The 13,913-nt window shown below is 43.9% G+C and overlaps 1 protein-coding gene across 3 annotated transcripts in view; it reads left to right on the top strand.

Annotated features, from left to right (window-relative positions):
• ACTN2 (actinin alpha 2) overlaps positions 1-13,913 on the top strand; it is a 78,958-nt gene that overhangs the window by 35,134 nt on the left and 29,911 nt on the right. The window contains exons 3-7 of one of the 3 annotated variants that reach the window (XM_033841775.2): positions 405-524; positions 1,384-1,470; positions 5,741-5,828; positions 7,625-7,703; positions 10,655-10,736. In XM_033841775.2, the coding sequence (XP_033697666.1) occupies positions 405-524; positions 1,384-1,470; positions 5,741-5,828; positions 7,625-7,703; positions 10,655-10,736 (456 nt within the window). Of the gene's footprint in view, positions 1-404; positions 525-1,383; positions 1,471-5,740; positions 5,829-7,624; positions 7,704-10,654; positions 10,737-13,913 lie in introns of those variants that run through there. The other 2 variants (XM_073793638.1, XM_073793637.1) reach the window with 2 other exon arrangements.

The following is a 13,913-nucleotide window of genomic DNA, read 5'->3' as shown; positions in this document are numbered from 1 at the left end:
GATGAGGGCAGGGTGGCCCTGATCCAGGTATCTCCGTAACTCCACATCTGAGATGAACCCTGTGATTTGAACGAAGCTCCCTGACTGTCTCCCACAGCTGGTCAGCACCTCTGAATGCTGCAGGGGCACCAGCCAGCTTCTTTCTTACTCATTCGTACTTTGGCTCAAAGACCAAACCGGGCTCTCCCAGCAAATCTGAAAAGCATATGGCCTCAATAGCACAGCTCCCCTCTGGTCCATCTGACCTTGAAAGTACTGTGATTTACAGAAACCGAGAACGCATAAGGAACAGTCAAATAATGATTCCCATTTAAGGAGGGCATGGACTCTGAATTTTGGCATCTTGATTCTGCATCAAAGGTCTCCTTTCTCTGTGTCTACATGATTCTTTCTTCATCCAACAGGGGAAAGGCTGCCCAAACCTGACCGAGGAAAAATGCGATTCCACAAAATCGCTAACGTCAACAAAGCCTTGGATTACATAGCCAGCAAAGGCGTGAAGCTGGTGTCCATCGGGGCGGAAGGTAAATGGGGTGTGATGCGAATGACCCTGACCGCGCACAGACCTCCCCGTGGGGCAGTGGGCCTGCAGCTGGATGCCTGCTTCCCTCCCCCCTTCCTTTCCCCCATCTCCTGTGTCAGCCTCTCTTGACAGGCTCTCCGCAGGCACCATGAACGGGAGACAAGGCTCTAGGATCATTTGTACATAATAGAGTCAAGGGAGTTCCCTGGTGGTCCAGCGGTTAAGACTCTGAGCTTCCACTGCAGGGGCCGCAGGTTCGATCCCTGGTTGGGGAACTAAGATCACACATGCTGCATGGTGTGGCCAAAAAAAAGGAGTCAAATATGATGCTGTCTTTTTCAAACTGATCATCCAAATGAGAAAGAACTTGTACATCCCAGTGACTCTTAATAAGAACTAGTAGGAAGGATCTCCATTCTCTGTGGGAGATTGGGAGTCCGGGTGAGTCTGGCAGGAGCTGAGACTGCCCTGCCTCTCAATCTTTACAACTGAGCTCGGGAAGAGGGATCAGGGTAAAGATGACCCAGTGTTCTCTCTGTTTGATTATTTAGAACCTTGGCTCATCTAGTCTGTAAACCTTGGAAACCCCTGGGTTGTTTTCAGTGACTTTGCATATGCAAGCTTTGTGTTCATCATTAACTCATAACTCATTTAAACTGTAGACATTTGGTTATGAATACCACATTTATAACTAGGCACGCTGCGACACTTACACAAACAGAAACTGGTCTTTGCATATGTATATCTTCAAGTAGCTCTGAAGTCAGAACTTTACAGGAGACTCATAACTTACAGGAAAACTTTATGTGCTGATTATGTTATCTTTACCCTCATTTGTTGCTGTTTCTTCTTACCTAAAGAAATTGTCGACGGCAACGTGAAGATGACGCTGGGTATGATCTGGACCATCATCCTGCGCTTTGCTATTCAGGATATTTCCGTTGAAGGTAAAGGACCGGGTTAAAAACCTGATCGTATTAAGATACTTAGCGTAATTTATAAATTGAGCTGATGAAGTTGAGTTTGGATAGGCTTTTGTAAAATTGAACAATCACTGACAGGATTGAATGAAAGATACGCGACTTGGGTTTTCACAAATTTTCTATTTGTATGAGAAAAAGACCCCAGCAATGCTGTTTCATTCATGGGGTTGGAATCATTTTGGAAAAGATGAGTACATGTTCAGAACAGAAGTCGCTTTTTAAAATGAGCGTTTTTTGAGCTTCTTTATTGCTTATTATACTAGTAGGTTCACGACTATAACAGTTCTTTAGACTTAGATCTTGAAACACTTGAATCGCTTTCCTTCAAGTGCTGAAAGATAATCGATTGAAATCTGAGTTTGTTCATTTGTTCTTTCTTTTTTCTCTCTCTCCCCTCCCTCTCTCCCTCCCCCCCTTTTTATAAACAAAATATCTATTATCATTGTGTCATTGGCCCAATAACTGTTCCATCATTGTAACATAACCCTAATCCTCAGCACTGCCACTGAAGAGCAGATCTTCAGTCTTTTACGCCCACTGCACTCCAAAATATTTTGATGAATTCAGCACTGTCAAAAGTGTCAAATTGACATTCTTAAAATTAGAACTTGGCCTGTTTAGCACTCAAATCACAAAAGGTATAGCTGCAGAACATAGTTAGGACTTCCCTGGTGGCACAGTGGTTAAGACTCTGCGCTCCCAATGCAGGGGGCCTGGGTTCGTTCCCTGGTCAGGGAACTAGATCCTACATGCACGCTGCAACTAAGAGCTCGCATGCCGCAACTAAGAGTTCGCATGCCACAACTAAGACCCAGCACAGCCAAATAAATAAATAAATATGAAAAAAAGAAAAAAAGAATGTACTTAAGGGTGTCCTGACTTATCCAACCAGGCAGTCTCCTCTAACTTTGTCACCTAGAAGGCAACCACGCACCCGAATGGTCAGGGCTGGGAGCGTGGTTCATAACTCTGTCCAGGAATTTACTTATGCCCCCTAAAAATCAAACTAAGATATAATGATATTAAAACCTCAAGAATTCAGGCTCAGAAATAACAGCCAGCTCGAATTTATGAAGAGTCTGAATTTGAAAACTTTCATACAATGTACTCTTACTAAAGTACATTTCTTTCATGCTAGTGAAAATAATAATCTGCTTTTTAAAAGTTCCTGCTTTATTAAAAAAGAATAGTTTGTAATCATTTAATCAGTTTTATATACTTCGGCATTTAAATATTTAAGCAGTTGAGCCCACTTGATAGAACAAATATTATTTTTTAAAAATCTTGTTCATACCACTGCATTTGCTACACTAGCAAATCCTTTTCCCACAAATATTACAGAGGTGAGCTTGACCTCAGGTTTTCTTCTGATTGGTTACAGATTTCAAATTGTGATAATACTAATTGAAAACTTAATTCTATTTCAAATGTAACTATGAATGGTGTGATCCATTAGAGGTTCCCCAATTTATTATTTATGTGCCCAAGATAAGATAATTAAAGCATAGTATTTCATAAAACATTATGATAGAAAGATATACTAATCTGCTTTTCAAAAGACTAAGAAATAAACATTCAAAAGTGTGATATCACTGACAAGGTGCTTAAATCTCTTCAAGCAGAAGTCTTCCAGTGTCCCACACAGCAGATGAAGTTAGTTTGCTAACTTATATTTTTATTTGTTTTACTTCTGTGGGGTCATTTCTTAACAACCTCACTTAATTTCTGTAAATCTACAGAAAAATTGTCTAATTTATTTTGATGATGTATATTATGTAGGAAAATGACCTTGTTATTAAACTGAATTCTTTGAGGAGCCAGTCTCCGTCAACAGAATGATGGACCTCTTCGAAGAAGGGAAATGAGAGATTGACATACCTGTTGGTGAGGGCAGTGCAGAGATGCCCAAGTAGATGGGGCATCCTATGGTTTTTCATGATGGAATAACCAATGACATCACCTATTTATGACATGCTTTTTATACCCACCATCAGGGTTCTGTGTGTGGACTTCTCAGGTTTAACCTACACCTGCGGGGGCAGGGCGGAGGTACCACAGTCATGTACTATGTGGCACAGGCTTGTAACCTTTTGCTGAATGCCTCAGAATGGACTTGGGGTGGGAGAGAGTCAGCTTTGTTAGAGTAGCCAATTCAATAAGGAAAAAACTTTGTTCAACATTCATAGCATAAGAGTGTTCAGACGTATTCAGAAAGAAATTAAGTGAAACTCAATGACTTATAAATCTAAGCTTACGTGGCAGTTGTAAGCTTGTATTGATCTACTTTACCTCTGTTTACTTTTCTAATCTAAGTGCCATTTAAACTTTATAAAAAAGTTTGGATTATTTTCTCCTGTTATACTTTTTCTTACTAATTCCGTTCGCCAGGACCCCAAAGGCAGGCAGTTGTGTGTATAACAGAACAGCTGGGTATGGAGTTCCATATTTCGATATCTATACCAGTTAATATTTTAATAAAGTCTTAGAACTTTCAGTCGTTTTCCTTAACAGGAATTTGGTAGATAAGAGACATGATCAGGAATCATTCAAATTATTCTTAGAGCATGTGGAAGTTTGCGAGGGGCGGGGGGGGGGGTATTTCATATGGGTTATGGGTCAAAGCAAAATCTGAACTAGAAATGGAGAATTTAGATAAATAATTACAGAATACTTACTTTGATTTGAAAAAATCAACTTAAGCTCTTACTGAAATGGAAGGCCAGGTCCCAATGTTGGTTAGGAGTCCACATGTTCATAGGAGCTTTCTAAATTGTTAAGATGTAAATACAAGCAGAATCCCAGTTATGTAAGTGGCTTTGAGGAGCTGTTTGGATGTATAAAACTTTGGGTCCTCTAACAAGCAAGTGCCAAGATGGTGTTAGAAGTTGTCTTAGTCTGTTCAGGCTGCCATACAAAATACCATAGACTGGGTAGCTTAAACAACAGAAATTAATTTTCTCACAGTTCTGGAGCCTGGAAGATCAAGATCAGGGTGCCAGCATAGTTAGTCTCTGGTGAGGGCTCTTCTTGGCTTGTAGATGGCTGCCTTTTCTCTGTGTCCTCACACGGCAGAGAAAGAAAGGGAAGGGAGAAGGAGAGTGGAGGGAAGAGAGAGAGAGGGAGAGGGAGAGGGAGAGAGAGAGAGATTGAGCAAGCACTCTGCTGTCTCTTCTTATAAGGGCACTAATTCCATCATGAGGGCCCCACCCTCACAACCTCATCTAACCCTAATTACCTCCCAAAGGCTCCATATCTAAATATCATCACATTGGGGGTTAGGGCTTCAGTCTATGAATTTTCGGGGGACACAGACATTCCATCCATAGCAGAAATGCAAGAGATTTGTTGGGGGAAATGCCTGTGGAGGATAAGGGTGGGGAGAAGCAGGAGATGGCAGAGCCCCTTCAGGCATAGCGCCTGGCTGACACCCGTGCTGGGGAAGGAAGAGCTTGAGAAAGAAGAATCTCATTCTGCAAAGTGGTCCTCAGACAGGGTCAGCGGGCCAATGGGGAGTTCTTCAGCCTCAGTTGCTCTCAGAGGAGTCCCATGTGTGGCGGGAATGGCCCAGCTCTGGTGCCCCTCCCTCACTCAGTCTGTGGCTGGAGTAGCCCCGAAGAAGTGTGGCCTCTGGGGAATGCAGGGGAGGATTCAGAGTGTGGTAGCTGGGACATCAGTTCTGTCCTGTGTTCCCTGCAGCAGGACATCTGAGCAGCACGTCTTCATGGCTGCTACAGGGGTGGTTGCTTTCTTAACTTGGTCAGAACCCAAGTGGCCAAACTTGGAATTTGCCAATAAAAGCCTTCAAGTATTTTAAAATCAGTGGGTAAGGGAATACATTTCAGACACAGTGGCCTCTGTGAATTCCAGTTACCTAAGAATATAAATTATAATTGAGATAAATGACAGGATAGTTAGGTCATAAATTATGCACATTAAAACAAATTTTCATCCGAAAGGTACGTTAGCAGTAACCCTGAAGTCCAGTTTTGTATTCATCGTGTCATAACTTGCTGTAGCTCCTGCACTGTCCTTTTCAAGTCCCTTCAAGTGGCCTCAGAAGTCAGTCCCTGGGAGCAGGGTTCCAGCTCCATCCTCTTGCAGAGACTGGAGAAGAGAGGTTGCCTTTGGTGTTGGCCCCCTGGGAGGTCTCTTTAGCAAGTGACTAGAAGTTGGGTGAGTGAGCAGTGACGGTGAGTGTTTCCCTGTGGACACTTTTTCTTGGCTGTCATTACAGAAACCTCTGCCAAAGAAGGTCTGCTGCTTTGGTGTCAAAGGAAGACCGCTCCTTATAGAAATGTGAACATTCAGAACTTCCACACCAGGTGCGCAACCAGGGCCCTGGGGTCCTGGTATTCTCTTTGGAATCCGGGTTGGCAGGGAGAACAATGTTTATTTACTCCCGTGTCTCCTCCTGTCTGACACGCGTTTTCTGTATGTAGTAGAGCTCAGGCTCTAGAATGATTGATGTTTAGGGTCTCTCAGGGGAAAACGTTGGATTAAGGTTTGGGAGGCTGGCACTGTTTATAAGTGAGTATCATGCAGGGATGCGGCAGGGATGGATTCTCAGTGACAAGGAGACACCATAGCAGGGTCTGCGTATCCTACATACGAGCTCCACCCCATCCCTCCTCTCTGTCGTGCCCAAAAGATGCTTCATCAGTCAGCTTTGTAGGCTGGGATTGGAGAGAAGTAGGCAAATCATGTTTGAAAAACTAGGGAACTGGATGAAGGAAATCCAGATATAACCTCAGAGCATGATATTGTCCCTTGCTTCAGTCTTTTTCTCGCGCAGATCTTTTGTCAGGTGTTTATATTTTCTCCCTCTGTGTGGTGGGTTACCCGTGAATATAAATGGGTCCCTGGCCCCCATAGATCAGAGAAAAGAAATGAAGGATATGGGGCTTCCCTGGTGGCACAGTGGTTGAGAGTCCGCCTGCCGATGCAGGGGACGCGGGTTTGTGCCCCGGTCTGGGATGATCCCACATGCCGCGGAGCGGCTGGGCCCGTGAGCCATGGCCGCTGAACCTGCGCGTCCGGAGCCTGTGCTCCTCAACGGGAGAGGCCACGACAGCGAGAGGCCCGCGTACCGTAAAAAAAAAAAAAAAAGAAATGAAGGATATGAACGAGCTACCAGGACAGCCTGGGGAGGTAATCTAGGTAGATAAGTATTATTAGGCCCTGAGCCACTCCCTGAGTGCACACAGGTGAGGAGGAGGCTTCCTGTTCGTACGTCACATGCCATCGGGGTGTGGGACCTGCTGGGCAGAATGTCTCAGGGCCGAGCCTGGCCTCCCACTCACCTTCTTGCTTTTCTTCTTCTGGCCCAAGATGGGCCCGAGCCCTTCGACAGTGTGGCCCCAGGGGCCTCCTTCTTCCCAGACCCTTGGAGGCACAGGCTCCTGGCCTTCAGTGAACCCGCCGCTCATCACTTGGGAGCTCGTAGCCTGGGGGTGTCTGGGAACAGTGAGCGCTGGTGTCTCTGGGCAGACAGACTGGAAATCCAAACCCTCCCTGCTAAGTCCCTCAGCTGCTTACACATCTTTGCCTTTAAAAGAAGAAATCCAAAACAAAAAGGAACCTTATGAAGAAAGATAGAGGAGAACCGGGGAGTACTGAGTATACTAAGGAGTGTGCTCTTGGAGGAAAGTGTGTCCTGGGCATTTCTGGGTGGATGTCCTTGTGTCTGTCTGTTGGGCAGACTCTGGGGGTCAGGTCTAGAATGGAGACTTGGAGAAGAGAGGAGAAAGCCAGGCCTGCTGGGCACTGAGGGAGGTGGGGGACAGTAGGGGGCATCTTCCCTCCAGTCCCTGCTAGTTCTCCCAGCACAGCAGGGACCAGGGCAGGACACGGTGGGGGTGCGGGGAGGTTAGGGGGAGTCCCCAGCAAGGCTGGGCCTGAAGCTGTAGATGGAAAGGAGACTGGTAGGGGGGTGGCAGACCCTGGGAGGGAGGCGAGAGTCCAGGGAAGGGGCCAGGGTGTCACTGGGTGGGGGAGGGAGGGAGGTACCTGGGGCCCCAGGTCCAAGATTTCAGGCCAACGTCTGACCAAGGTCAACCCCTTGCTGCTGCCTGTCCATTAACCCGTGTTCCTGTTCCTCCCGACCGTGACCGTCGTGCAGCTGGAAAGACGGCCTTGGACTCTGTGCACTCATCCACAGACACCGGCCCGACCTCATTGACTACTCAAAGCTGAACAAGGTCATTTGCGGGGCCCGGCATGCTGTGTCTGCCCTGCCCCCAGCATGTCGTCCTGGAAGTGAGCCCATTGGCATTGAACTCACACCAACACCTAGGCTGCTGCCAGCATGCCCTCCCAGCTAGCCTGGCACGGGATGAAAACAGGAAGGGTGGCTGGAAAATACTCACCTGTTATAATTAGGGCGGGACAAGACCCAAAGCCAAGTCACCTTTCTGCCCACATTACGATATGTTTGTTGATTTGGCCTGATCTCCTACGACAGCTTTTACACATGTTTCTCAGAGACTTTACCTTCCCAGGTTGTAAATATGAGAAGTGAAGTGTCTGTTTTGCTGCAGGGCGGGCAGGCTGGGGGGAGAAAGGTTCAAATACCCCAAACCTTCTTTTTAAATTCCTTTTTCTGAAGGATTTAGTTGCTGACGTATTTACTTAGAGTTGATTAACTTGTTTCTCACACAAGGGATGCTTATCTTGCTATTGATACAAAGTATGAGTTGCACCCTTAGAAAAGAAGTTTGGGGGATTTTTTTTTTTTCTCTCTCTTTTCAGAAAATTCAACTTAGGGAACTTATGTTTTCAGCTGAGGAAACTTTCATTCTCCCTTTAAGCTTAAGCTGTATTGTGCTTAAGTTTCAAATAGTCTGCACATTCTTTCTTTAAAAGTAGTTTGCACATGTGATCTGTGATGGAGAAAAGAAATCCTGGCCCCTTCTAAATCTTGTGGTGGACAGTCCATCTGTCCTAGCAATAATGCCGTGTAAAGACTTAAGATGGAAAGTGTTGCCCGCCCCATGACCATTCCTGCCAGGAGTAGTGGGGCACATTTCCTCTGGTTGCTGGTGTGCTTCCTTGGCCATGCACCTCGTGTCGCTGTGTTTGGTGTGGAATCCGGTCCTGCTGCATGCTGCCCTCCCCGTGTGGCACAGGGGGTAGTAGGAAGAGTGTCCTGGCTTTTGCCACCTTTGCAGTTGTCACGTGCTCACCACCCTTCCCCTGGCCTCTCTCCACTGACGACAGGATAGCACATGAAAAATGTACTTGTATCCTGAAGATGAGAGCTGCCGTACACGAATGGAAGGTTGCCTAAGGGAACGGGGCAGCCAGAGTTGCTTGACTTCCCCAAGCATATATTCTCATCCCTGAGTTATTTTGAAACGTTTCAAACATAGAGACGGTGTATATTTTTTTCAGTTACTCTTTATCTCATTTGCAGAATGAAGGGATTATACTAGATAGACCACATTTTATTAGCAGTTTATAATGGTCAGTTTCTATTACAAAAGGTCAACAGATGGGGTAATTGGCCACCTGTGATGGGTGGAAAAATGATAATAATTAACCATAGCAGTGAATACTTCTATAGCTCTAGATTAGACACTGTTAATAAATAAGTATATATGTTTATTATATATGTGTATTAATATGTGTTACATATGTGGATATTACATATATTAACGTTTTATATACATATATGTATGTTAATATTAATACATATATTTTATGTATGTTATACATACACAGTCATTCAATCTTCAAAATGTACAGTAAACTATATAATATCATGCATCTAGAAAGGAGGTACTAATTATCCCAGTTTTACAGATGAAGAAGGGAGGAATTCTTTAATCTTCCCAGGGTCACATACCAGTAGCTGAGCCAAGAAAACACTTAATTGCTACATTTTATCTAAGTTACAGTGTAAGTGAGATAGCTTTCACAAAGACTCAGAATCATTACTCTGTTTTTAATGCTGAAAATTTTCTTATATATTAAGAACAAAAAGAAACTTGTTACTCAGCTATTTGGTTTTCTAAACATTTGCTAAAATATACAGGTAAGACTCACCTTATTATATGGCTGCTTTTAGTGAAATGATTATATGCTTTGTTAAAATAATATGGAGTTGAAGAAACATTTTGCCTGAAATGATAGTAAACTCTGAGAGGCCAGGAAGCTTGCTTTGGTTTCTTCCTTGAGCACCGAATGTTTTTGAAGCCTCTATGTTTTAGATGTTTCACTGTATTAAAATGATTGTGCTTATTGCAAATCATTGCAGTTTCTGAAATGTTTAAATGGCTTTGATGTTAAAATTCATTACAGTCATCCCTGTACTAACACTACTTTTCATTTTGATTTTTCTGTCTTACATACCCCCATCCCATTTCAGATTCACAATACTTGATCTCTTTAGAAGATTAAAACAGGAAATGTTAAATACCTCTTTTAATTTTTCAGTATTTCATTTACACACCTCTGGTTCAATGTATTTTGTTACGTTACATATATATTTAACCAGCTTTACCGTGGAAGACAAACGCAATCGGACGAACAAAAATTTCTTCACAATTTTCTTTTATAACGTTAAGTTTCTTTCATTTCTTGTGGTCTTTAACATCCTAGAAACCTAACTTTTGCTCTTTGTAGCCATCTTGTAATATTCTTTAGTGACCTAAAAGTTTCACCTAAACATGCTGAAAGCAGCGTGTTTTCTTATATTTAAAACAGAAATAAACAAAGTTAGTGTGGTACTAAATATTCTCCATGATCACCTTCCAGATGTGGAAAACGTGTGTTTCATGCTTCCTTTTGGAATCATCTAGATTTTTGTTACCCAGAGTTGAAGCTCAGCGCTGAGGTATCCAGGTGTTTTTCCATCCATGAGAAAATACCTCACAACTTTCCTTCTAGCTGCACAGTATCTGTTCTCTTCAACCTTTTGCTCACGTTTTATGAAGTTGGAGTGTGCATGGATTGGGTGATTCTCATGTCATTTTTGATATTTCTCTAAATGTTTGAAATGTTTGGGAAAATATAAGAAGGAAGATCTTATCCTATTATGGTTATGTGTGGATGGGAAAGTTTCCTCCCCAGAATGAGGTATATAAAAAACAGTCGTAAGTCCTGTTCAAAAAAATATGCTAAAAAGCTGGTTGTGCTGTTTTCCATGCAGGATGACCCAATAGGAAATATCAACTTGGCCATGGAAATTGCAGAGAAGCACCTGGATATTCCCAAAATGTTGGATGCTGAAGGTGAGATGAAAATTGTGTTTTTTGGCTTACAGAAAATCTGTTGCCTCCCTATGTTATGACCACACATAAAGACCTGTAAACGTTATAGCCAGGTTACATCTGAAGGACTTAGGATTCCTAAGAAGTTTCTGTCATTGGCCTCGTGAATATTAGAGAAATTCGTATGTAGCTTTTGCTCAAAATTATTTTCTAGAATCCTGCTCAAAACCAAGCCAGCAAAACTACAATGAAAGGGTTGGGTAAAAGGTTCAGCTTTGGCAAAGAAACAGAATGCTTTGGTGTGTGATTTTCAATGGAAAGCTTCCTGTTTTTATTTTAACAACATTTTTTCTTTTTAAACCACATAGAAATTTAACAAATAAATCTCCTTGTTCTTTAAGACTCCACAAGGAAAAACATGCTTCCTTCCAACTGGAAGTCATAGAATCTCAATCTAGACTATGGAGCGGTCATTCATCATGTGCCTCTCAAACTGTCACGTTTCATTTTTAATTTGTCCAAATTAAATTTAGTTTTGGTAGAGCTAGAACCTCTCAATATTTTGCAGCTTTAGCGGCCCTCATGCTGGAGACTAGTTTCAGTACCTCTTGTGCCCTTTATCTGAGATGAGTTCATGGGAGTTTCGCCCTGGCACAGCATTTAAAGCACAGATACGTGGAGACCATCCCTTCGTTTCACTTATGCATGAGTACCTCTCACTTAGCAGATGCTTACCGAGCACCTACTATGTATAAGACCCTGGAGATGCTGCAGGAGATAATGTGATGTATAAGGCAGGGCCCGGCCCTCAAGGACTTATATTACTGTGCTCGTTGTTAATCTTATTATTCTTGCTTCTTGTTCCTTGCTTCTGCTAATTAGCATGTTGGGGAAAAGCAAAGACCTTGATTCTAGTCAGTTGTCAGTCTTCTGTTCCTCCCTATTTTTGGTGACTGCATCATGGCTGCTGTACCAAGTCACCACAAAGTAGGTGGCTTTTGAAACAACAGAAGTTTATTCTCTTGTAGTTCTGTAGGCTGTAACTCTGAAATCAGGGTGTTGGCAGGGCCATGCTCCCTCCGAAGTCTGTAGAGAAGGACCTTTCCTTGCTTCTTCCAGCTTCTAGAAGCCCCAGGTGTTCTTTGGCTCATGGTAGCATCACTCCAGTCTCTGACTCTGTCTTTACATGGTCATCTTCCCTCTGCATCTGTCTCTGTGTCTTTTTCCCGCTACTTATGAGGACACCAGTCATCATGGATTAAGGCCACACCTCATTCCAGCACAACCTCATCTTAACTTGATCACGTCTGCAAAGACCTACTTCCGAATAAGGTCCCATTCACAGGTACCAGGAGGTAGGACTCCACCTATCATTTTGAGGGACACAGTGCACCTGAGACAGTAGTCTGTCAATTAGGATTCTAATTTTGCCCATTTGTTAATTTAGCCATTTTATCAAACACCTGTATTATGGGGTGTTGACCACACTTGAATATGCTCTTCAGAATCTACTTTTTTCAGAAACTCTTTAGAGGGAGAAAGACAATAAAACAGTGAAGTTGCCACATAGGAAAATACCTTTTCCTTCTTGTCTGTCCTCTCTACGCTAAGTTTGCATTTGGGTGCTCTGCTCTGTCCTTTGACCTTTCCATTCGATAAATAACTACCCAGAGTTTACCACTTGAGTCAACAGCTAGGATACTGAAGACAGGAGAAAACAGGCGACATTTAGTAAATTCATCTCTCTGTCCATTGATGCCTCCCTGATTTCCTACAGTTGAGGGTGAGCTCAGGATTGCTGTCGTTATTACCCTGGGAGGCTGACCATCCTCTTGTTCCTGGGTTTCCCTTAGTCTCTGAGTCCTGGTCTGGGCGTGTGTTCTGCTTATCCTCTGAGTGGATGGGATGCGTTAGCACTCTATTCATTTCTTGCTCCCTTGTGACACATTCCTAGTCTCTTATTACTTTTCTTTTTCTTTCCTTTTTAATGGCTCAGAAAAATGCTTGCATACGATATTATTTTCTTTGCAGAGCAATTTCTGTAAGAGTCTTCTGGTGAAAGAGTTATGAACTTGACTGACTTGGGTGAGGGGCGAGCTGTGGTATAACCAACTCCCCAGTAGATCAGCCCCCCATTTGTTAATTACCCTTTGCATCTTTGCCACCTGCACCCGGACTTACCTTCCCCACAGCTTCCTATGAATGTGTTCTTACTTCTCCTGCTCTTTTACTGTAACGTCTTATACTGATCTCCTCCCCTCAGATCACTCAATCCCTTTGGCGAATCCTTGCCTCTCCACCGCCTGCTGCTGTTGACCTTACTTCCTGGCATTTGTGATAGTCTCTGAATCCTAAATGGGGATTTTGAAGTGGCTAATTGGGCTGCTCACCCATAAACCTGTAGTGAAAACTGGTGAAACTCTTCCTCATCTTAACTACCTTGCATGCTTTTTTTTTTTTCTTTTTCTTTTTTTTTTTTGCGGTATGCGGGGCCTCTCACTGCTGTGGCCTCTCCCGTTGCGGAGCACAGGCTCCGGACGCGCAGGCTCAGCGGCCATGGCTCACGGGCCCAGCCGCTCCACGGCATGTGGGATCTTCCCGGACGGGGGCACGAACCCGCGTCCCCTGCATCGGCAGGCAGACTCTCAACCACTGCGCCACCAGGGAAGCCCCCTTGCATGCTTTTTAAAAGGTTATGAAAACTGTTTCTCTATTTTCCTCCCTCTGGTGAGTACTGGTTGTAGATTTGTGGGTGCCCGTGTTCTGTGTGGACTTGCAGGAAGGACCTTTGCTGACCCCTGGGCCCTCCATCTGTCCAGAGAGCGAAAGTGCTGTTGTGTGCACTCTGCGGAATTCTGGAGGTCCAACTCGGCCATGGATGTGACTTCCTTGCTAGTTTAGGGCTCTTCTGAGCTGGCTGTGCCCTTCTCTTTGGTGGTTCTTAGAAGTGCACACAGAGTAATGACTTTGCAAATGTGACTGCTTTGATTTGAGCCAAAGTTTGAGCAACACAAGTGTGTGGGGCTGCTGCGGGAAGATTCATGACCTTGGCCTCTCTGAGGCAGCCCTTAGCAGGAGCCTGCTGCTCTCGGAACATCCGAGCAGTTAACCTTTTTTCCACACAGATTTAGTATACACCGCCAGACCCGAAGAGTCGTAATGACTTATGTCTCCTGTTACTATCATGCTTTTGCTGGT

Source organism: Tursiops truncatus, chromosome 16 (assembly GCF_011762595.2).
Source record: "Tursiops truncatus isolate mTurTru1 chromosome 16, mTurTru1.mat.Y, whole genome shotgun sequence".
NCBI lineage: Eukaryota > Metazoa > Chordata > Mammalia > Artiodactyla > Delphinidae > Tursiops > Tursiops truncatus.
Note: the sequence above shows the minus strand (reverse complement) of the source record. Positions and strands in the feature narration are given on the sequence as shown.